The 21454-nt window shown below is 53.1% G+C and overlaps 6 protein-coding genes across 6 annotated transcripts; 1 reads left to right on the top strand and 5 right to left on the bottom strand.

Moving 5' to 3' along the window:
• Positions 1–555: 555 nt before the first annotated feature.
• CDV56_102001 (endonuclease/exonuclease/phosphatase family protein) lies at positions 556–9216 on the bottom strand (the record flags this gene model as incomplete). The annotated part of the gene is made up of 11 exons (XM_026755620.1): positions 556–958; positions 1005–1178; positions 1229–1510; positions 1558–1814; positions 1860–2035; positions 2819–2951; positions 3045–3991; positions 4055–4227; positions 4273–4817; positions 7256–7347; positions 8148–9216. The coding sequence occupies 11 exons, from the start codon at positions 9214–9216 to the stop codon at positions 556–558; spliced, it is 4251 nt and encodes a 1416-aa protein (XP_026615057.1).
• A 323-nt stretch (positions 9217–9539) lies between these two features.
• On the bottom strand, positions 9540–10451 carry CDV56_101833 (uncharacterized protein; the record flags this gene model as incomplete). Its single annotated transcript, XM_026755452.1, has 1 exon — positions 9540–10451. One exon carries the CDS (start codon positions 10449–10451, stop codon positions 9540–9542), a length of 912 nt encoding a protein of 303 aa, XP_026615056.1.
• Positions 10452–10705: 254 nt separating this feature from the next.
• Positions 10706–11785, bottom strand: zrfA (high-affinity Zn(2+) transporter ZRT1; the record flags this gene model as incomplete). The annotated part of the gene is made up of 1 exon (XM_026755281.1): positions 10706–11785. One exon carries the CDS (start codon positions 11783–11785, stop codon positions 10706–10708), a length of 1080 nt encoding a protein of 359 aa, XP_026615055.1.
• A 1848-nt stretch (positions 11786–13633) lies between these two features.
• Positions 13634–15605, top strand: CDV56_101093 (Zn(II)2Cys6 transcription factor; the record flags this gene model as incomplete). The annotated part of the gene is made up of 5 exons (XM_026754712.1): positions 13634–13791; positions 13841–14217; positions 14263–14633; positions 14679–14813; positions 14859–15605. The coding sequence occupies 5 exons, from the start codon at positions 13634–13636 to the stop codon at positions 15603–15605; spliced, it is 1788 nt and encodes a 595-aa protein (XP_026615054.1).
• Positions 15606–16049: 444 nt separating this feature from the next.
• Positions 16050–17036, bottom strand: CDV56_100868 (uncharacterized protein; the record flags this gene model as incomplete). The annotated part of the gene is made up of 2 exons (XM_026754487.1): positions 16050–16683; positions 16744–17036. The coding sequence occupies 2 exons, from the start codon at positions 17034–17036 to the stop codon at positions 16050–16052; spliced, it is 927 nt and encodes a 308-aa protein (XP_026615053.1).
• Positions 17037–18297: 1261 nt separating this feature from the next.
• Positions 18298–20877, bottom strand: CDV56_100186 (uncharacterized protein; the record flags this gene model as incomplete). Its single annotated transcript, XM_026753805.1, has 2 exons — positions 18298–19564; positions 19628–20877. The coding sequence occupies 2 exons, from the start codon at positions 20875–20877 to the stop codon at positions 18298–18300; spliced, it is 2517 nt and encodes an 838-aa protein (XP_026615052.1).
• Between the last annotated feature and the right edge of the window lie 577 nt (positions 20878–21454).

The following is a 21454-nucleotide window of genomic DNA, read 5'->3' as shown; positions in this document are numbered from 1 at the left end:
ACTCCAGAACTGCACATGCCCTCTCTTCGACACCACTCGCCGCTGATCCCCCACTGCACGGGGGATATCCGCGCGGTAGCAAATACCCCTCTTCGCCGTGCCGACAATCTCATCCAAGGCCCCTGCATAGCAGTCCATGTACCACCTCTACACATTCATCACAATCTTTGATCGTGGCTCGTCCCACGCGGAGCGGATATACCCTGCACCCTACAAGGTGATCTCAACGAATAGGATGCCTACGTCGGTCTAGGTAAAGGCGAGGTTCAGCCAGATTGTCATTGACGCGGAAAAGTTTAAGAATGTAGGTTGGGGTCTGTCACCGAGTGGGAGGAGAGGCGCAAAGGAAGGCCGATGCATTGCCGAGAACATGGAGCAGGCAGGCAGTTTCGAACAAACAGCTGATTTGAGTTCATTTCGTCTTGGTTATGATAGTTGAGAGCAGATACCGAGAGACTGTATAGACATTCGATGCAATGTGCGCAACTCTCTCGGTAGATGCATGCACCCAAGACCATTTGTCCAGTTGAATATATCCAGCTGGTGCACAATCGACTAGATCAACCCGTAGATGAATCCCAGCTGATCCATCTCGTCCCCATCCTGCCCGAAGAATCCCACAATCTGCCATCCCTGCGCCGCCGCAAACTCCTTGCAGTCATCCGTCGCCGTTCCCGCACTCACCGTGCGTCCGGTGCTCGTCGTGGCCAGCAGGTAGAAGTTGCGCGTGTGGCTGTTGTACTGCCCCTCGCACAGCTTCGCCTTCGTCCAGTACTCGTTCGCCGCGAGGGTGAGTTCCGATAGGGTGCCCCCGGTGCCGCCGTGGGTGTAGCTCTGGCCGGAAGTCAAGGTGAGGCCGACGCTGTCGAGCCGCTCCGCACCGCGCAGGGAGATCTTGCTTGGTTTGTTCTGGCCGGTGGAGGTGCTGGGGATGGAGTCGAGGTCGTTGAACCAGGTTCTACTTCATTAGCCCTGCAATTCGTTCAGATGCGGGGGGAGAGTACCCATGTGGTCCACCGAAGAGGTCACTCTGACGGAAGGAACTGGACAAGGCCCAGGTGAAATTGCTCGTCACCGGATTGTGATCGGACAGGATGGTCCCGTTGTCGCTAAGGAACTTGGTGCTCTCGTAGTTCCAGAAGATGGCCTGCAGATCGACTGCGCGACTTCCGCGGTAGCTGTTCCTATCAGTATCGCTGGTGGGAACGGGCGCAGGCAGGCAACGTACAAGATCTTATCAACAGTTTCGCAAGTGGTGACCGTGCTAGGGTTCTCGCAGACCAATGCACTGGTCCCCATGGTCGGCTCGACTCCCTCGAGGATAAGCTCGACCCACGGGTTCACCATCCCATTCTCCGTCTGGAAGACACGGATGTTCTCGCCGGACGAGGTATACCGCGCATTCGTGTCGCCAAACACCAGCACCGCATTGCCGACCGAGTTGGTCTCGATGGAATCGGCCAGCTGCTGCAGGTTGGCGCTGCGGGCGGTCACATCGGCTGTTTCTGATCTGTTCATGGTCAGGCCTAGCCACGGAACCGGGAGGAAAGGAATTACCCGGCATCGGCATGCAGATTGTAGACATCCACGTATACGCCCTCGTCGAAGCGCACCCGCATCGAGGTGAACCCCTTGGGGGTCAGACAGTCCGACCCCGAGGTATCGGAGCAGGTCGCCCACTTGGTACGCACAAAGTCGACAAATTCATAGTTGGACAGCGTATTCAGACCCGAGCCGATTCCCGCGCCCCCAGAGGTGGCAGTCCGGTAGGGGTGGTTGTCGGTTTCGTAGATGTATGCGTGGTAGTTGAAGTCCTGCTGTTGTCAGCGTCGTTCCCAGGTACGAGAGCATGGACTGACCTCCTGCACGTTGATAACATCGTATCCGTACTCGGCGAATTTCTGCCCGATCAGACGCGAGTTCGTGGTCTTGTCGCCTGGAACCTCGTTGCCGTTCAGGATGGCAGGCAGACCTGCGACGTTGAAGGAGAGGATGTTGAACTCGCCAGCTGTCGCAGCCAGGGCGGCTGGAAGCCCTGCTCCCCAGAGAAGATAGTTTGATCGCATTGCTAATTACTTCGTACAGTACAGTTGAGATGAGCTGATTAGTGTATGAGGACTTGCAAGATATTCCGTCGGTATTTATACCTCTGTCCACACCCGATGACGACAATCATCGCCAGACGCTAGCAGGCATAAAAGGGAAATGCTCCGTAGACTAGAGGCCAATTGATTAATCCTGCAGAATTGTTGCCGTAGCCATTGGCTTGGCCTGGGTTAGCAGACTTGGCAGCTCGTCGCTAAGAGTGTTCCTATATTGAACCGAAGCTACGCCGTCCACGTGGGTGACTCTGTGGTTGATATCCGGACAGAGGGATATTCTTCATGATGCACGTCTTCGGATAAATAAATGATTGAGGAATTCAGTCCTCCGGCAGCGTCATATAGATCACTGTACTCCGTAGTTGTTTGGCCAAGCTCATGTCTCATCTTAGTGGTTTACATGCATAAGCGAGCAATGCTTAGAACAAAGGCCGGAAATGATGATCCAGTAAGGATCTTGCATCAATAGGAACGTCTCCGTCCAGCTCATTCATTGGATCTTCAGGTTCTTCACGGATATAGCCGAGTAATCGCCTCCATGAGTGTTTGAGGGGTGAGCCTACTCGATCCTCCACAGTACCTCTTTGCAAAAATCCCCCAGGTGCTCCAGTATCTGCAATAGATAGGTATCCTGCGGTGGACTTGTAAACTAAGAATCGCCTGTTAGGAGCTGTCTAGATTTCGTAAAACTTGCTATCTCCCCAACACCATCATACCGTCGTCTTCGTATAGTTTCACGCCCAAGTTATTAGCCTTCCCACCTGCTTCCCTCAAGCCCACACGGCGCTTGTCACTTCCATCCTGATATAGACCCAGCAACGGTATCGGATCGTTCTTCCATTTGGGAACCTGTGCTCGTCGAGTCTTCCATATAGTGCCAGCCAACGTCCCAGCCCCCAGTACCCAAACCAGAGCGGGTAGGACAATTCATGGCCAACGCACTCCAACATAGGAAACACTCGTCATCGCCCGTCCAACCGTCATGTTGGCCCTACTCAAATCCGAATTGGCCCCAACATATGCCGAGTCCCGGAAGGTCTTGGATAAAGCTTGTGCAACGTTTTTCATGGCGCATTCAAGTTTCTGGACGGACCGGACATCACATCCGGTAATGTTACCGAGCGACATGGCTTGAATGAGATCGCCCGGAGCGTACATGGTCGAATCCCGGGTGCTGAAGACTACGCTGTTCAACGACTGCAGGAAGAACTGCCCGAAGAACAGACTGTTGAAGAACTCCGTGATTCCCTGAAAAGCCGAGGTACCAAGCATGAATCGACTGTTTGGCGAGATTCCGAAATCCGAGCCCCATGGGGGTTCCAAGTAGAGTCCAGTCGAAACGTTGGTTTCCAGGGACCAGAAACTCTCGGTCCAGACAGCAAGGGTCTCTTCTCGGTAGACATTGTCGCGGAGAGTTGCCCGGAAGCTTCGCACAATCGGTTCGATAGAACACTCCATCGCTTGCCATTTGCCTTCACCCGGGGATTCCACAGATGGATTGAAATCGTATGGCGCGATCATCTGGATAGGGGGAAACGTCGCATTCTTGTACACCACCGCTTCATCTGGGCGGACGGCGGCAATGGAGATCGATGCATATTCATAATGATATGGTATGAACCAGGCGGTTGTATTGGCCGGTGGGAGTACAAGAGTGCAGTTAGGTTCTCCAGCATAAGTGAAATTCTCCGCAACCTTGGAGGAACATGACATGTTCAAATTGGTCGTCACACTCGAGCAGATGGCGCGCGCTTCTAACGCAGCAATGGGATCCCAGGTGCAGTTACTGGAGCTGCATACATACTGCGGGATGGACCAAGGCCTGGACTGGTCGTTATTGAAGAGAGAATTGTACACATTTGCCTTGAGCACCGGGTCGACCCAAAATACTAAATGAGTTCACGTCAGTCGATTCGAGACATTGATCATGCAGCTGTCATGACTTTACGTACTAGCCCCATGGTCCAGCGGTGGCCCAGCTGTATCATACGATGACGCGTTTGCCAGGAGTGCCCGTTGCGATGCATCCTCAACCATATTGGGATAATAGTGGATAAGATTCTGTGTGAACGGGTCAAAGCCCAGCGCCAGGATCACTGCAAGACCGCCCCAGATGGCGAAGTGCCTGGTCTATCAGTTCGTTCCATCGGAGTCTATTTGAACAACATACCGGCATCTCAGCGTCCAAATCAGTTCTGCACTCCCATAGAACCCCCGGCTGGCCGAATCGAACGTCCTAAGGTCCAACATGGGCCGTGTCTTTTGGGCGAACCACACCCACTTGAGCTGTCCTAGAGCTTCGCTCACGGCAAAGATAATGCAAGCCCGGGAGACGGTGCTAAGCCAGGAAATGACCGAGTTCAACGAGACGTGCTTCCACGTGGGTTGTGCCATTCCGTCAAACTTGGCCAAGATGACGACCAAGGCAATGAGCGTCGCAGCAGATAGAACAGCGGCCAGAATTTCCCACACAAACCAGTCTGAAAGTCCGTCCCATACTGATTTCCTTTTGTCTCCCGCTCGTTTCTCTTTTTCGTGGGTCCCGGCTAATGATTCGCCTTGAGCCGAGTTCGGGGCTTCAAGCAGGTGGCTATTCTGTGACAGCGTGTCCGGGGTCGAGTCGTCGTCCGCAATTGGCCCTTGCCCATCGGTTGGTCCACCGGAGGCGGAGACATTGAGCAGGAGAATGAGAGCGTTGAGTGTTTTCAGGCGGTTCTGTCGACTGGTGTGGGGTCATTTTGGTGCCATGAACCTATCCACATATCAATGTAGAGTGCAGAATCCTTCCCTGACTCAGGCAGAGCTTGGCGTTTTAAGTCGCAGGGAAATCGAGTCATTTAGAAACATTCACGAGGCTGTCACAGCCTTGTAAAGGGACTATTTGACAAGCAATGATGAGGCCCTTCCCCTGCCGATCAGAGCCCCAGCCCCCATGCCGTCCGTGGCTGTGTATGGAATCTGAATATGGACTAATGCCACTTAATGCATGTCGATCAGACGCACGGCCAAAGCTACTCCGCCTCAAACCCATTAAATCAGATGTTTTCTTTCTTTTTGGGTAGTCTCACATGTACTTGCTGTACGGTAGCTGGTTTGTTGGCCAGGGGTGGAAGGCAAGGTATGTCAGATTCCACGTAATCTGGTAATACTGATATGATAGGAATCTGGTCAAACTGGATGATATTCTTGATGCGTCTAAGAATGTATATTCTTATCTATGTAATAGTTAATATAACTAAAAGTTATGTGCATTCTGATTAAGAGAGACTAGCTAAAAAGGGAAAACCAAGTAAGTACTGTAAGTGTAGAATATATACTGACTTCATATCAACGCTAGACTAAAATATGTACTTCAGGAGTGATTTCAGCTCATATCATAATGATTTATCAAGGCTCTCTCATTTAGACACTAATGACTAAAGAAGGAGTCTACGATTCTTTCAGTTCTACCATATCTCTATTTTCATCATCCCATCTTGGCTGATCTTATACTTGGCTTGAAGGTATTCCCATTCATTCTGTCCCCCAAGCTTTTTGGCAGTGGCGAGTTTGTTCCGCAATTGAAGTACCTTCTTAAGCTCCGTGTCAGAGGTCCCTGTGGGCAGTGGACTCCAAGCACCTCCATTGGTTCTGGTGGACGATCAGTGAAGACCTGTGAAGTATAAGGGGCTTGCACCTACCAGGATTTACTATGGCTTCCCTTGAGCTCGCTGGAATAAGCCATTTGTGGTCCTAGGACACCTTGTGCCTAAATTGAGGAATTTCGCAAAGTATTCTAGCCTCCCTCTGTGCCCGGTAGTTGCTACCTTTCGAGGCATCAATGTCGTCGAAGCTTGGCTGGTTGGAAGATCAATATCTGGACCAATGGTACTTCCAGTCCTTTAGTTGACCACCGTGCTGGTTCTGTCAGCTTCTGATGCCGCCACCAGGAATGGGAAAACAAAAGCACAACAAGCAGGAGGACATGATCAATTGCAGATAATGCTCTATAACAATGGACATAGCTACTGATAGCTCTTATGCAGGTCCACGCGTCCATGAGCTACGCAGATCTAGATCATCTTTACATTTAGTGTGCATTTCAGTTAGTTGAGGGTGCAAGTATATGTTGCTATAAGCCAAAAACAGTAGTTCTAAATGGGAGTTCATGAATAAATGGGGATTCCCAATTCATGCATAAGGTCGATGCAAGGGGCTATGCTTCATTAGTTAATCATTAACTACTCATGAATGTCAACGCCAAGCCGGCTGCAAACTATAATAGCAATCTTACCTGCTGCAACATTTCATTATCCTCCACACTAGCAGCCCGGTTTGCTGATGCAAGAAACATCGTGAAATATGGACAGCATTGATATCTCTGCTTTGGTTGTCGGCAGCCCTCCTCATGTGTTTCATTCTAATTATTATTCTCAACCCCCCTCGTCTGAGTTTGAGCAAATGAAAAGGGCAAGCGAGTCTGGCGACATCCAACAGATCCGTGTACTAGTCGAATCTCAAAAGCTCTCGCCGGATGAACTGAACTACTCTCTCACCTTGGCACAGCAGAAAGGTAGTATAGATATTGCCGCTTATCTGCTGTCCCATGGTGCTTCCGTACAGACTTTTCATTTTGAAATGGCCGTCAAGGAGAGAAGCTACCCATTCCTTACGTTGTTTTTAGATCATGGATATGATCTCAACAGACCGATCAATTGGAGCACTCCCTCGGCACTTATGTTTGACTCCTTTGGCTATCCTGTATGGCAAGTTTTCTGACAAACGATAGATTTTCGTTTGATGACGACGAGCTTTGCAAGTGGCTGCTCGAGCGTGGCGCAGATCCGAACGCACGCTGTGTCCTAGATCTGACCCCACTTTCTGTAGTAGTCCAGGAAGCCTCATTCTCCATGATAGAACTCTTGTTCAAGCATGGAGGATCAATCGAGCATGGCCAGCTGTTGCACTACGCGGTGAGGAGAGAAAAAGCAGACTATCTCAGAGTTCTTGCCTTCGTACTCGCCAAAGGCCCTTCCGTCAACCGGCTTATGTACGAGAATCATCGAGAGTCGTTTGAGCTTCAAAAGCCGTTTGGAGTAGGGACTCCTCTCCACGAGGCTGCTGGTATGGGCAAACTACATGTGGTTGATATGCTTCTCTCTAGAGGCGCTCACCCATGGGTCAAAGATGTGAGGGGCCTGCTTGCCGTTGATCACGCAGTACTCAACAATCAAACTGCGGTAGTTGAACGCCTTCGCAGGCTGGGCTAGGGCCACATTGCTAGCTTATCTCCTATTTCATAAAAATGGATGTAGCTGCCGCTGCCGGCGAAGGACGTTGTGATGCGGCGGCGAGGTCAAGGGCGAGGAGTGCGATTGCGAAGCGTCTGATGCACAGCCAAGGGCTACTCTGCCTCAAACCCAGTAAATGAGAGATGTGCGTAGTGATATATCATAGGTGTGGTGCTTAATCCTAGAGTACGACACTCATGTGCCTCTTTCGAGCCTGGGTACGTACTACCTGCTGGATTGCCTACTAAACAGAAGCTGAGATCAATGTTAAGAATGATTTTAGATAACTCCAGAGTACCTAATGTCTTGAATCATGCCTAAGTAACAGAGATACAGACGAAGTCACTAGTGTTGACATTTCAAATATTTAGCACAGTAACTAAAGAGTTGGGAACGCCGCAATTCTAATGCTGTACAAAAGTGACTATTTAAGAAACTACCTCTATAAACAAGCCTGCTTGGTTGTATCATGAGTTGTATCATATTAGATTTCATCATCAAATGAGTCATGTAAAATACTGTAACTCTTTATGAGTCTGTCGGATCTAGGTAGGTCGTCCAAGCAGGGAAGACTCTGACTACACCTATTTCCTCAAAAACGTCAACGCTGCAAGACAGAGAGCATCGACTCCAACTTTCATCGTTGGTTGTATAACAGGCGCAAACAGGGCCGAGTGGTTCCCGGGTATCTCTTCTGTGGGATTGTCTTCTCTCATAACCGTATCCCAGAGTTCTGCATCGATCCCCCCAATGAACCAGAAGCAGCATGGAATACCTTTGCAAGTGCCCAGCGTAGAAAAGTCTTCGCTAACATTGGTTCTCGGCGTGTCTCTGTCAAAGTCCTCAAAATGCTCTTCGAACGATGCGGCCAACTGAGACGCCACATGTCTGTCATTCAAGGTAGGCGGAAACCGCCGTGTGGGAGTGAAGACCGGCGGCTTCGGCGAGCCACTGGCCATGCATTCGGCCTCCACAATGCGCCGAACAGCAGAGAGAATCTTCTGCCGAGTCTCCAGCTTGACGGTCCGGAAATCAAGCCCGATCTCCGCCCGATCCGCAATGATATTCTCCGTCTGCCCGGCTTGCAGACTCCCCACCGTTACAACCGCCAGGTCGCTCGGGTCAACCTCTCTGCTCACGATGCCCTGCAGTCTCACAACAATATGCGCAGCGAGAAGCGCAGGATCCACCGTCTGATGCGGCAGTGATCCATGGCCCCCGCGGCCATAGACGGTAATCTTCAGACTGTCGGCCGCAGCCATGATCGTACCCGGCCGGGAGCCAACACTTCCAGCACGCAGGCGCATCACATGCTGGCCAAAGACGTAATCGGGAACAGGGACCCTGGAATACAGTCCGTCGTCCACCATCGCCTGCGCGCCGCCGCCTCGTTCTTCGTCCGGCTGGAACAGCACGATCAACGTGCCGCTCCACGCATCCCGGATGTTTGCAAGAGTTTCAGCCGCGGCGAGGAGACACGTCATGTGCATGTCGTGTCCACATGCATGCATCACGGGTTTCTCAACGCCGTCGGCGTCGCGCATCGTGACCGAGCTGGCGTAGGGCAGTCCGGTGAGTTCCTTGACAGGGAGTGCGTCCATGTCAGCCCGCAGAAGCACGGTCTTTCCAGGTCCATTTCGGAGGACTCCTGCGAGCCCGTAGCCGCCGATATTGGTGTGGATCTCATACGCTTCCAGCTGGGACAGGTGGGCTGCGACCTTTCGCGATGTCGATTCTTCTTGTTGCGAGAGTTCGGGATGGGCGTGGAAATACTTGTAGAGATCCTCGTACGGAGTCAGGTCTAGAGAAGCACGCTTCAAAATGTCTGACAGGTTGGGTGCCATCTTCGTGGCTGGCGGCGATGCATGGGGGAAAGGAGAAGCTTCACCTGAGGCCTAAGGCTTGGAGGGGCCGAGGGGCACACGCTTATTTACGAGCCTGTCCAATCCAGGTTAGAGTGGTTTGGTTGGATACGGCCGAGAAACATTTCCTTCGACTCCATTAGCACTACCCATGACGGTGCCAATAAGAAAGGGGAAAGAAAGAAAGGTAATCATGGTAGTCCTCTGGTTATGCGGAGGGAGTGCGTTGATCCTCTTTAGGCAGCATCATTTCTCCCAATGAGTTGAGGCTTGTGGCTTCACTAGTTCAGCCCTAGAAATCAGGATCAAGAATGCCTCTCCCAATACCTCTCCACCTGCCACAGCCATTGCAGAATCTTCACCAATAACCCCTCCCCTAGCAGCTTCACCAACGGCAATGGCAACGGACTCTTAAACGCCCTCCCCAGCCCCTCCCGGATCTGCATCTCCACGACCTTGCGCCAGTCCACATGGTGCGCGAAATGAAACGGGAAGTTGTGGTGACTGAGCGTCTTCACCGTGCAGTCCATCTTTGGCTGGCCGCGGAGTTCGATCTGCGGCTGGCGGATGGCCGGGTGGGAACCGGAGCAGTCGATCTCGAGGCGCAGGATTCCGACTCCTGTGAATTCTCGGATCTGGATTTCGAGGTCGTGGCTTGTCTGCTTGTGTGGGTTGGTATGGTGGTGGACACGTAGGTTGATGAGGGGTTCGTGGGCTGTCTGGTGGAGAGTGAATTCGCCCTCGAGAATCATTGTATCCGAGTCTGGTCGATGGGCAATGTGGACTCGGTTGAAGCGCAAGGGTCGTTCAATGGATGCAAGCGAGTGGAGGACTACTCGCTGCGGTGCCGGCTCCCCTGGTTTACTGACCGTCCTGGACAGGCCGGCGTTGACGTGCTGAACGATCTGCTCGCAGAGAGGCCGTTCGTAGAGGTGCCAGATTCTGTCGAGCAGCTCGTTGATCCAGTGGACGGTTTCGCCCCGGGCGAGGATCCTCTGGGCGTGGTGGCGGCGTGTTTCGTCGCGGATGGCGCGTTGGATGCGTCGAGTGGTGAGTTCGTAGTAGGTTCGACAGATGGATAGGACGAGGAGAAGCCCGATGCAGCCAAAGCGGAGGCGACAGAGAGCCCAGGAGGCAAGACAGCCGACGATGATGATTTTGGATTCGCTGTAGATCTGTTCGATGGTGTCGTAGGTCGTGTTAATGGATTTGCCCATGTTGATTATCCCGTATGAATCATCTTGCTGTATTCATTCTGTCTGTCAAATACGGGCATAATATGGGGTTGATAAGGCTGAGATTGACTGTAGCCTAGAGTGGCAGACTGACCATATGCATTGATTATTGGTTACTGTATCCTAAACCCCCGTCAATGCTTTTTGATTCTATTTGGTAAACTATCCTTGATGATGCTCTGCCCCGCCGACTATTGATCGACATATCATTCCCTGGCTTGTCCTATGGCCTTTTTTCAGGCCCACTTGCCTATCAATGCCATAATTCCAGCTCCCAAGAGTGTACATCCCAGCATGTACAGGATCTGCCCCCGTCTCTTTGTCCGACACGGATCAAACAAAAAGTCTCGCGCAAGCAACTCCACCAACCCACTGTATATCAAGATCCCCGCGGATACAGCGTTTAGCACTCCCTGCACAATCATGGACATCTTCGAGTTTGGGTTATATGATGTGCGTACACCCAGACCGATCGCGATGGAAACTGGTGTGGTCAGTCCGTATGCCAGGCAGAGAGCCCACGGCAGCCAGCGGTGTTTGCCAAAATGGAGCGCCGACATGCGAGCCCCGATGCCCAATCCCTCGAAGGACTGGTGAAAGACCAGAACGGGGTAGAGCGTTGCGAACTCATCGCCCGTCACGCCGAGGTTGAGCCCAATGATGACGGAATGAAAGATGATGCCGAATTCGAGGATCAGGAAGGCGGCGATGTCCTGTCGGAAGGCCCGTTCCGAGATCACGGAGGCTTCTTCTGCGTGAGGGGAGAAATCCTTGCTTCCTGCGGGGGATGAGATTTCCCTCCCATCGAGCCTGTCCGACGACTCAAGCGGACTGGAGCATGCGGGCTGGGTGATGAACGCTGCGGTGGCGTGCGCGTCTCGCTGCACATTGTACTTCCACTCGACGTACACCTCGGCCGCAACGTCCAGCAGGAAGATCAGCACGACGGACGCCAGGACGATCGCCGCGCACCAGGAGTACTCGCCCCAGTAGCCGGACACGCCGATGCATGTCTGGGGTCCGATCATCTGGTAGGCGGGGTCCAGCAGGTGGATGAAGGCCGTAGCCACGATGACCCCGGTGCCAAAGTAACGCGCGAACAGGTACACAGGCTGCGGAATATGCCACTTGGGGAGTCGCTGGGCAACCACCGGGAAGAGGGTAAATGCGGTCGACGTGACAAAGATGACAAAGATGGAGGATATGCGCGCGCCTAGGTGGCCGTTGTATTCATTTTCCGACAACGAGAGGTAGCAGATGACATCCTCCTGGCTGGCAGTGTTGAGGTCAACGTTGGAGGGATCGAAGCTGGACATTGTGGTGGATAGCAATATCTCAGCATGATGCACCCGAAATTCTTCTCCTTTATAGGGGATGCTGGGTACCTTGAGGTCCTACTAATTCATGTCCACCTGCCAAGGTCCTTTCACCAGGTCAATGTGGATCTCTAGGCAGGCACATCTTGTCAGGCTAAGCTTTGTGGAGCGAGCCGAGGAATTGGAGAGCTATCTTACAACTGGTTGGTTCTCATGAGCACAGATGAGTGCAAATGAGAGACAACCATAGGCCGAGGGCATCCGACGAGGACCTTGTTAGATGCGTACCAAAGGATTGACACAGGCATTTCAGGCGTGCACATTCTTAGAATGGTTTCAGCTGAGATTATGGCACAATGCCCAGTATGCCTTCCTGCGGCATGGACGCAAGCAAGGTTGCCTCTATGTCGTGGCTCATGCCGAAGTCGGCCAGCTCGGTGGTGTCTCTGGCGGAGCATCGTTGCCAACTCCCTCCAACTTCGAGTGTAATTCTATCCTCCTCGGTTGGATCAGGAGCCCATCACTCATTCGGATGCTACTCGCAGTGCTTCGGTCGACCTTCCGCAGCCTACATGGCCTCGAGAACAGTCGTCAGACCGACTGCTGTGCCAACTGGTGCAGCTTCAGAGTTCCTGCGCAGCAAGAGCACGGCGCCTCCTGGATTATCTCTGAAACTTTGTTACCATCTGCTGCTCGAATATCCCAGAGAAAGTGTAAAGGAGCAAAGATGGAGGAATGTCATTACTTAGATCCTTCTCAAACGAGCCTATCGGGAAGCTGTACCGTACAGGCTGATCAAATGACCGTCTCACAGTATAGCCTTTGGTGTATCGATCGCACATATCGAACCTCGTAGTTGAATATTGTGATGGCAGTCAAGTCTATCAACAGACTGACCCACTACTGGTGATTGCCGACGATCGCCTTCCCTCAAACGCAGTGGACAGAAGTACGTCTTGCAGCAGAGGTGGAGCACAATCATACGACATCCAGTCAATGGCACTGGACTAACTGATCCTACGGTGACAGCGGCTATGGTGGCAGGGATGTTGGCCACTATTGATGGAGGCAAATATCCAAGCCCCAATCACACTCTTGACCTAAGTATCAAAACAGCTAGATAGAGTCTAAATGATGACAAGTGACAAGTGACACCAAGGATGATTCAAACTAAACGAGGAATTGCGGCGGTCGATCACTGCATGCCTACATCCTCGAGTAATAATACTACTCCTGACTGAGAGGGATGCAGCCTGCCGGTCATCACAGACCACAAATTGATCCATTTTCTTTCTTTCTTTTGCTTCCTTTTCTCATTTCTAGCATGTTGTGCTATTGCTAACTTTATCCATGGCATTATCCAGTGAAAACTAACCATTATTAAATAGTGTGCCTAGAGGGGAAGGCTTCATCATCATACATAGAATCCATCCTACAGTCATCTGCATTGAGGGATGGCTTCAAGACATGTGAAATATGATCCCTTGTGCACCTTCCTACGGTACTTCTGTCTATTGAACCAATGTACGAAGTTGATTTCAAATTGAGAGAGAACTCCCTGAGACCATTGGTAATGGGCCAAGCCTAAGTAAAGTGCGGGATTTGGGCCCCGATTTTAGTGGCTTTGAGAGTGTCCACTGTGGCCCACAATAGCCTTGTCTTGGACGAGTTATCTGCAGTAATTGTATTTGTAAATGTAATACCTGCATGGTCTGGTCCCTTTCCCCGACTGCTACCGCCACCTCTACCAAACTACCACAGTCCCCCTTCTGCAGTCTAAGTGATACTGACAGAAATGAGGATGGATCCCTCGAGTCAGTCAAGCGTTGTCAACTCGTCAATCTAGCCATGAACGATTCTCAGAGCGACCAGCTGAAAACGGGTCTGCCCGCTTCAACGGGGACAGCCAAGGCGGGCACACGAAAGAAGATCCGACCCACCTATTCATGCCTAAATTGTCACAAACGCAAAGTGAAGGTATCGTGTCGTAGCCGCCAGCGTGCAAGGTGAGTTCATCCGAGCTGATCTATCTGTCTTCCTCGTCCAGTGTGACAGAGTGAAGCCATGCGGCGCCTGTTGTCTGCGAGGAACTCCGTCCGAGTGTGAATATGGCACCAGCAAGCGAGACCGCCACTACATCCAGCAGTCGGCTCTGATCGAGAATCTGATGCAGACATGTGAGAACCTGAAGAAGCAACTGGCCGAGGCACGCGCCTTGGCCAATCTTCCGCCCGTCAAAGACGAGGACTCGTTCTCAGCCTTGTCGCCGAACAACCTCGCAGTGGCCCGTTCCGAGAAGACGACCGTGGACGAGGAGGACGGAGAGGAGGAAATCTCCAACCCTCGAGATTCCTCGGACACCAAGAGATCACCCGGCGATTCTGATGAACTGGTCTCTGAAAATCCCGACAGAATTGCCCCGTGGAAACCCTGTATGTTCTGCCAGTTTCCCTTCCGACGACACTGACCATCGCCAGATCAGTCGTTTCGGTCACTCTCGGAGGACAAACGGCTCCTGACGGACCCAGCGCTTGCAAGTTCGCTGGTAGAATTGTTCGTCGAGCGTCTCATTGACAACTTCAGCCCGCAGCCAGCCGCCATCTACGGCGGCACGATTGCTCTCCGCGAGGCATCTGGGATGCGAGTCCTGTCGCCGATTCTATGTACCGCATTCGAGGCTGCATCCTTGACATTTGCCGGCCGAAGTGACCAGATTCGAGAGGTGGAAGCCGTGGGACATACGCGCTACGTTCGGGTTCTCCGGTTACTGCAAAATGCCCTGAACGATCCCAAACAGAGCAAGTCGACGGAAGTCATGGTTGTGGTCTTATTGTTCACCATCATCGAGGTACGTGTATGCCCAGGTCCAGGTAACCCCTACTAAGTGATGCAGGCCTTTAAACAAAGCTCAAAAGACTCCTTGTTGAAGCATCAACTGGGTGGATTGCAATTGCTGCAGTCGCGGACGCCGTACCGACATCGGTATGGAATCGATCGGTCGCTCTACGTCGATCTTCGATTATACTGGGTAACTTGCCCATCCATTTCAGGAGCGTCGTAACTGACTGGCCAGGTGACTGCTGCGCTCGTCCAGCGAAAACCCACCTTCCTGGCAAGCAAGGAGTGGCTGACCGTTCCGTGGCCCGGAGACGCTCCGTCCAAGGATATCCTTCATCGACTGCTGGACATCGCCGTGGATATCCCCGCGTACCTGGGGCAGATCGACGACTTCGCGGCGGCCTTACGGTCCGACACCGCCCCTTCAACCGCGCTCGTCGCGATGCAGTCCGCCATCTGGGACCGCGCCGCGGAACTGCACTCGCGTCTGAACCTGTGGAAGAGCATGTTCGCCGACACATACCCTCGCGGCCGAGCCTGGGAGGAGGAGCCCGAGACCGAGCGCGAAACCGAGACCGACCGCCGCTTCCCGACCTTCAAGTGCCGGAATCCCGCGACGATGGACCTGGTGACGGCCAAGCTGCTGGCGTACCCAGACCTCCTGTCCGCGACGTGCATGACCTACTACTGGGCGCTGCAGCTGATCGTGTCGACGACGGACAGCCGGCTGGCGGGCGGGCTGGGTCTGCAGGAGCGGTACCAGTATGCGTGCAACATCTGCCGCAGCATGAAGTACTACGTTGAGAATATCCCGGGGTGTCTGGTGTCGCGCATCATGTTTGTGCTGCGGACGGCCTTTGATGCCTTTGCCGAGGGGATGGTCGAGAAGCAGTTCGTCACCGATGTGTTCCGGCACATCGCGGACAAGTTTCACTTTACTGTTTTTGCGAATCAGTGCGCGTCGTCCTCGATTAGGAGTTGACAGCCATTGATATTAGTGTCGTGGCTACTTGTCAACCGCCGGTTAGCGTTATGGTGCACTGCACATAATCAATGGAATAGTCATTATTCATCAGTCCTATTTACATGATATGTATTCGTGCGAGCGTATATACAAATACAGAGCAGCTGTCGTGTTTACTCTGCCGTAACGACCTGGTGATTCACGTAGAGCGACGCTCTCCTGATGCTCGTGTCATCACATCAACGACTCAATCTCAATGACGCAGCAAGCACCTCGAGCCGAGTCGGGTCCGTCACGGCGCCAGTCTCGCGGGATCAGATCCAGCGGACCCTGGCCGAGGTTGGCGAGGGGCAGGGGCAGGGGCACTCTTGCGTCCCCAGGCCATCCTCAAGGGACAGTCGACAGCCCATGGCCATCTTCAAATTATAGTCAAGGAAACCAGTGGCATCCTCGTGACTATCCTCACGCCGGCATCTGGATAAACGCCTCCTTGCTGAATTCCATCGAGACGGGGTCATACCCATCCCCGACCCCGTGTGCCTGGCCATAGCCATAGCCATGAGAACCAAACTCCATCGCAGACGCAGATTGAGACACAGACACATCCTCAAAACCAATGGTGAACCCGCCCGTCGGGTCGACAGGCAGCCAATTCGCCGTGAAGCGGGTACTGCCGTCGGGCATTTCCAGGGGTGTTAGCGTGTCCGCCGCCTCGTCGTCGTGGTGACTATTTACCCGCGGAGGAGGATGATGCACGTGGCGCTGGTGGCGCTGGACTGATTGGAAGGAGGGAGGGATGGAGTCGAGCCTATCGGGCAATTTGTAGAAATGGAGCGAGGCGTTGGGGCCGAGTTCGCGGTCCCAGTCTTCGTCGCTTTCTTTGCTTGTTGTGCTGGGGGTGCAGGGGTCCAGCGTTGGGGATGAGAACTGCTGGTTTGACGTAGATGACAATGATGACGAGGACGATGACGAGGACGATGAAGGGGAGGTGGTGCTGGATGGGATGGTCATGAACAGGGCTCGCTCGGTGGCATTGTGGGATGTGGAGCGGAGGAGGGACAGGTCCGTGTCGGGGGTGAGGTCGGGGAATGGAGGTCTGCATCGTCGTTTAGTTCCGTTCAGGAGTCAAGACAGAGTGACAATTCCTGAGACTCACACTGAAATAAAGGCATCTCGAAATTCCATCCCCTGCGCAAACATCGCCATCTCAACTGGCGGTGAATGCGTGTGCATAAACCCTGTCGCCGCCGTCTTTGCCGAAGTTTGTCCGTAAGCCAGGCAATTATCCGAGCTGAGCATCGCAAAGTCGCACTCGCCGTGGCCGTGAGAGGGGAACTCAAAGGCAAGACTCATGGCCTCGTCGGTCTGCAGCTGCGGTTGCAGAGTCGATGCCTGTCCGATGGCGTCGAGGAATTGCCAACTTGTATAGTCGTAGGGGAGGTCGGTCATATTTCTGGCTTTCGCTGGAGTATAGTTCTTAAGCTCACTGTCCAAGTAGAGTCACAGCATCCCAGTGCAGTAGCCGTAGCAGTTGTTATTAGGTGCTCTCTTGTGGTGTATTGTATAGTCTCAAAGCGTCAACATTCAGTATTCAGCAGCAGTGTATACTCGGAAGAGAAAATGAACGGGGACCACGCCCTTAATAAAGCAAGCAATGAATCCGTTGACCCGGTAAAACATCATCGAAGCTAAGGAGTATACTCCGTAGAAATACAAGCATAGACTATGGGGTATGGAGAAGCTCGCGAAATTCCATCCAGGCACAGTCGCATCGGCAGCAAAATTGCCAAACTCGGCAAAATAAATCAAAGCGAGTCGACTCTAGAACACTCAATACTCGACAATCGACAGAATCGACACGGAGCTTCCAAGCTTGACAATTGACAAACCAATAACCATCTTCTTTCTCCTCAGAGGACCGTACGATCGTCACATTGCCATGTGCGTGCAGCTTGCAAGCAACCCCAGGCAGGCTGGAATTAACCGAGCTGCTTTCCCCAGATTTCGAACACGGCCAACGAACGGCTCGAAGGCATAGATCAACCCACGAAGTCTAACAGACCGTCGACCATCTTGTGGCCCGATCGCAGCAATCTGGTCCGCCATTCGGGTCTCGTGCCTGGTCCGGGCCTCGCGCACTAGCATAGCACTAACTGGTCAGCTTCCCCGCATCGGTTATTTGGCCCTTCGGTTGATTGCTAATTATCCGATGAAGATCAACTGCTCGGTCCGGGGGTCTGGGTCTGCGACTCTAGCCGAGTGTCTGGGGTAACCCACCTCATTTGCATATTCAACCGTTGACATGGTCTCAATTTTTCGAGATTGAGTGACCGTGCGGGTATTTACTTCAGCCTGGGACGAGGGAGGACGCAGTGCTGGCGAAAAGATTGTAATGGAGAGTAGGAAAGGACGTCCAAATGTCTATATATACATCATATGTTCAAGTTATACACTGCTATGCATTATGCATGCATCGCAAATTATGGGGCATTGCAGTCTCCGTCCAAAAACCAACCGAGCATATCTACCGCTCATAACTGACTTGACAGTAATCTAGTGGAGCCGCTGTCCCTGCAGATAGCGCAAGATCTGTTCTAAGATATTGAGCCAGTGAAACACGGCCGATCAAACCCTAACGTGACTACGCGAAGTGCGAAGTGCGACCTGCGAACCTAGGGGACGACAGTGGAGTCCGGGAACTCCTGCTAAATTAGAGAGCCAACCCGGTGCCTTTTCTCGTCCACCGGTACAGTGCCAGAACGGCCTTGCGCCGGTGCCGGATCTCGCTGTGGTTCACCGGGCGTCCCCGCGCCTGCGCAACCGCACTTCGCATGACTTGGCGGAAATTTCGCTGGTATTCCGTGTTGAGGGTGACGACGCAGGATTCCGTCGCGCGGATCATCACCTCGCATGCGTTGAGGATGCCCTCCCCCGCCTCTTTTTGGAGCCGCTCCACTATCAGGAGGAGGAGAAAACTGCCTTGCAGTAGCTGGATGCCAAAGAAATAAGGCATGAAGCTGATGTCGGGGTCATATCGTAGAATCTGATTGACCGAGTCGGCCGCATCCAAGGCATGCGAGATGGTAGAGGCAAACGCAGGGGACGATGTCCAAAAGTCCTTGTCCTCAATGAGCGAGACCGGATCCCACTTTCCGACCAGTAGAATGTGCAATACATGCACCAGATAGGATGCGTACGCGATGACCGTCTGCGTATGCCACGAGAAAGCTTGAGAGAGAGAAGGTTCAATAGGATGATCGGGCGTGGAAGGAGGAAAGGTGGTGGAGAGTGGCGCTTCAGGGACTGCCGTGGTCGCTGCAAAAGTGGTGAGGCTCGCCTTGTAACTCTCGAGCTGCCGCAGCACCTCGCTGAGATGCGCGTCCCAACCGTCTTTCCCATGCAGTCGGGATCCAAGCATGGGATGATTTCGTGCCTGGTTGAGGTCGATCAATTCGCCCGTGATGGTCATAAGCGGTAGGAAGAAGCCAAAAATCGAATGATCATGGCAGATAAAGTTAGGGAAAACCCGGCGCTTGTTCTTGTCTCCAGAGATAGGACAATGCGGTCCGTCCGGCTTGGGGCTGTTGCTGTGCACGTTCCCTGCCTGCCACGAGCCCTCGTCCAGCGGTAGCAGCAGGTCCTCACTCTCGGCATCCAGCAATGCCAGCGGTCGATTGTAGCACAGGGCTAGGTGGCGGTCCATAATGTATAGCAGCCACCAGGTTCGGCGACGTTCCTCACGGTGCTCTTCGGTGATAGTGGCATGGGGGTCATGGCTACGGTCGCAAACACAGTTCAAGCTGGGTCGCGCGGGATTCGAGTAATCGAAGAATGCGCCAGTGTCGACGCCACTCCAGCCGGGCAGCGAGTAGTCAAATGCTGGACTCGAGCCTTCTGCCTGGCCTTCCGTGTTGGGTATCACTTCGATTTCCTGGTTGAGTTTCAATTCTCTAGCAAGGGTGAAGGCAGCATGCCACCTGGACTAGTCAGTCTAACTCCTGCCAAAGAAAAGCGAGAGAGAGAGAGAGAGAAAGACAAACCATCGCATACTAGCGGCCTTCTGTTCACTAGAAGAAATTATCGATGCAACATGGATATAGGTAATTACATCATCCAAAGAACCAGCAGGCCCGACTAGACCCCGATCATCGCCGCTCGATTCAAACGGATGGTGCACGGTTGTAGGAGGACAGTCCGGAGCAACCCCAGCGAATGTGGGATCGTTCGCGTTCGAACACGCTTGCTCCTTAAACGACACGTGAATCAACGGTCGGAGCAATCGAATGGTCAAGGCGCACAAAAATTGACAAATTTTCTTGCGTTGAGGCGGCGAAATGGAGAGCGCAAACGCCCGATCGTCCAGTGCAGCGACCCAGAGCATGCTTGCCAGTAGAGCCGGACTACTGGGCCGGGGATTCTCCCGGCTCAGGAATGAGGCCTTGCGGAGGACATAACAATGGATGTGGTGGCACACGGGATGCATATGCGTAGAAAAGGCGCTCGTAAAGTACAACTCGAGAAGGTCAAAAACCAGCCTCCGCGGTAGATTCGCTTCGAGAAACGGCATGAGCGGCTGTAATACGGGGTATTTCAAGGTCATAGACGAAGTACTGGATTTCCGAGCCGCACCTGCAGGCTTGGACCCCTGGACAGTAGGGGCACTGTACCCGGCCAGGTCCACGCCATTCCAGATGTCCAGCACCCGTGGCAGCGGACCGTCCCCCCAACCCACTCCCCCCAATACTTCATATGACTCTGGAGACACATGCGCCGCGGACAGCCACTCCTCCGTCACATTCCCTGTTGGTCGCGGTCTCGGCGCCGGCAAGGAGTGATCCGCTTGGGAGCGTCGGTCGTCTATGCTATGCGCGGAGACGGTCATCTCGTTGGTCGCCGGCGACCGATGCTGGAAGGTCGTGGTCGGCGACGCATGGTTCGGCGCTGGTGTTGGCGCGGCATCTGTTGGCACAGGCGCTGGCACTGGAGGCTGCACATTAGGGGTCTTGGACGGCTTCTCCATCGACCCGCCTCTCGTGACTGCTGCCGTCTGTTTCGACCGTGCAATCCGCCCTCGTTTCCGTCTCTCGCGCGTAAATTCGCAATGGATCTCGCTGCGAAGACAGCGCGAACAGGGGAATGCCCGGTCGCATCGCACGCGGCGCGAATGGCATGAGTCACAGGCGATACGATTTCTCCTCCATCGACGCTTTGCGGTGGTGGACGAATCCTCAACCGTTCCTGCGGTATTTGTGCTAGTAGGCTGTGCGTCCCCCGACTGGGCAGGATCCATTTCAGGCCGACATTGAGTGAGTATGACGAGGGTAGGGATAGGTTTGTCTAATAGGAGGAAGTAAAAAGACAAAGAGTTAGCAGAGGGTCAAATGTCCGCGAGCCAGAAAATTTGTGGAGGTGGTACCGAGGCGCACAGAAGCGTGCGGTGAGAGCTGTCAAAATCGCTCTTGTTAACAGAAGAGATTCATGAGGATATACTCTGGTGATGAGCACGATCCATAGTCTGAGATTCACGATGCGAAGGTTTCGTTGGAGAGAATTGAAGCTGGACAGAAAAGTCAAGACACCGACCCGATCGCGGGGGGAGACGAAGAGAGAGAGCAACTCCGCATCGAATCATCGGCTGACCTTGTTTTTAACTGGGACTCTTGGCAGAGTGGTCGAAAGTGGAGAAATTGTTCATTAGCAACGGCCAGACCATGATCAGTTTTCCATTGAGGACTCCGAAGTGAGAGAATCGGGAAGCGCCAAGTGTCCAATTAGGATGGCTCAGGGGCCAACTATATATAGGCTGACTAAGTCGGGACGCTAAACCTAAACGGGATGGAATCCTGACACCCCCCCTCGGACCGACT

This window comes from Aspergillus thermomutatus (assembly GCF_002237265.1).
Source record: "Aspergillus thermomutatus strain HMR AF 39 chromosome Unknown NODE_76, whole genome shotgun sequence".
Taxonomy (NCBI): domain Eukaryota; kingdom Fungi; phylum Ascomycota; class Eurotiomycetes; order Eurotiales; family Aspergillaceae; genus Aspergillus; species Aspergillus thermomutatus.
Note: the sequence above shows the minus strand (reverse complement) of the source record. Positions and strands in the feature narration are given on the sequence as shown.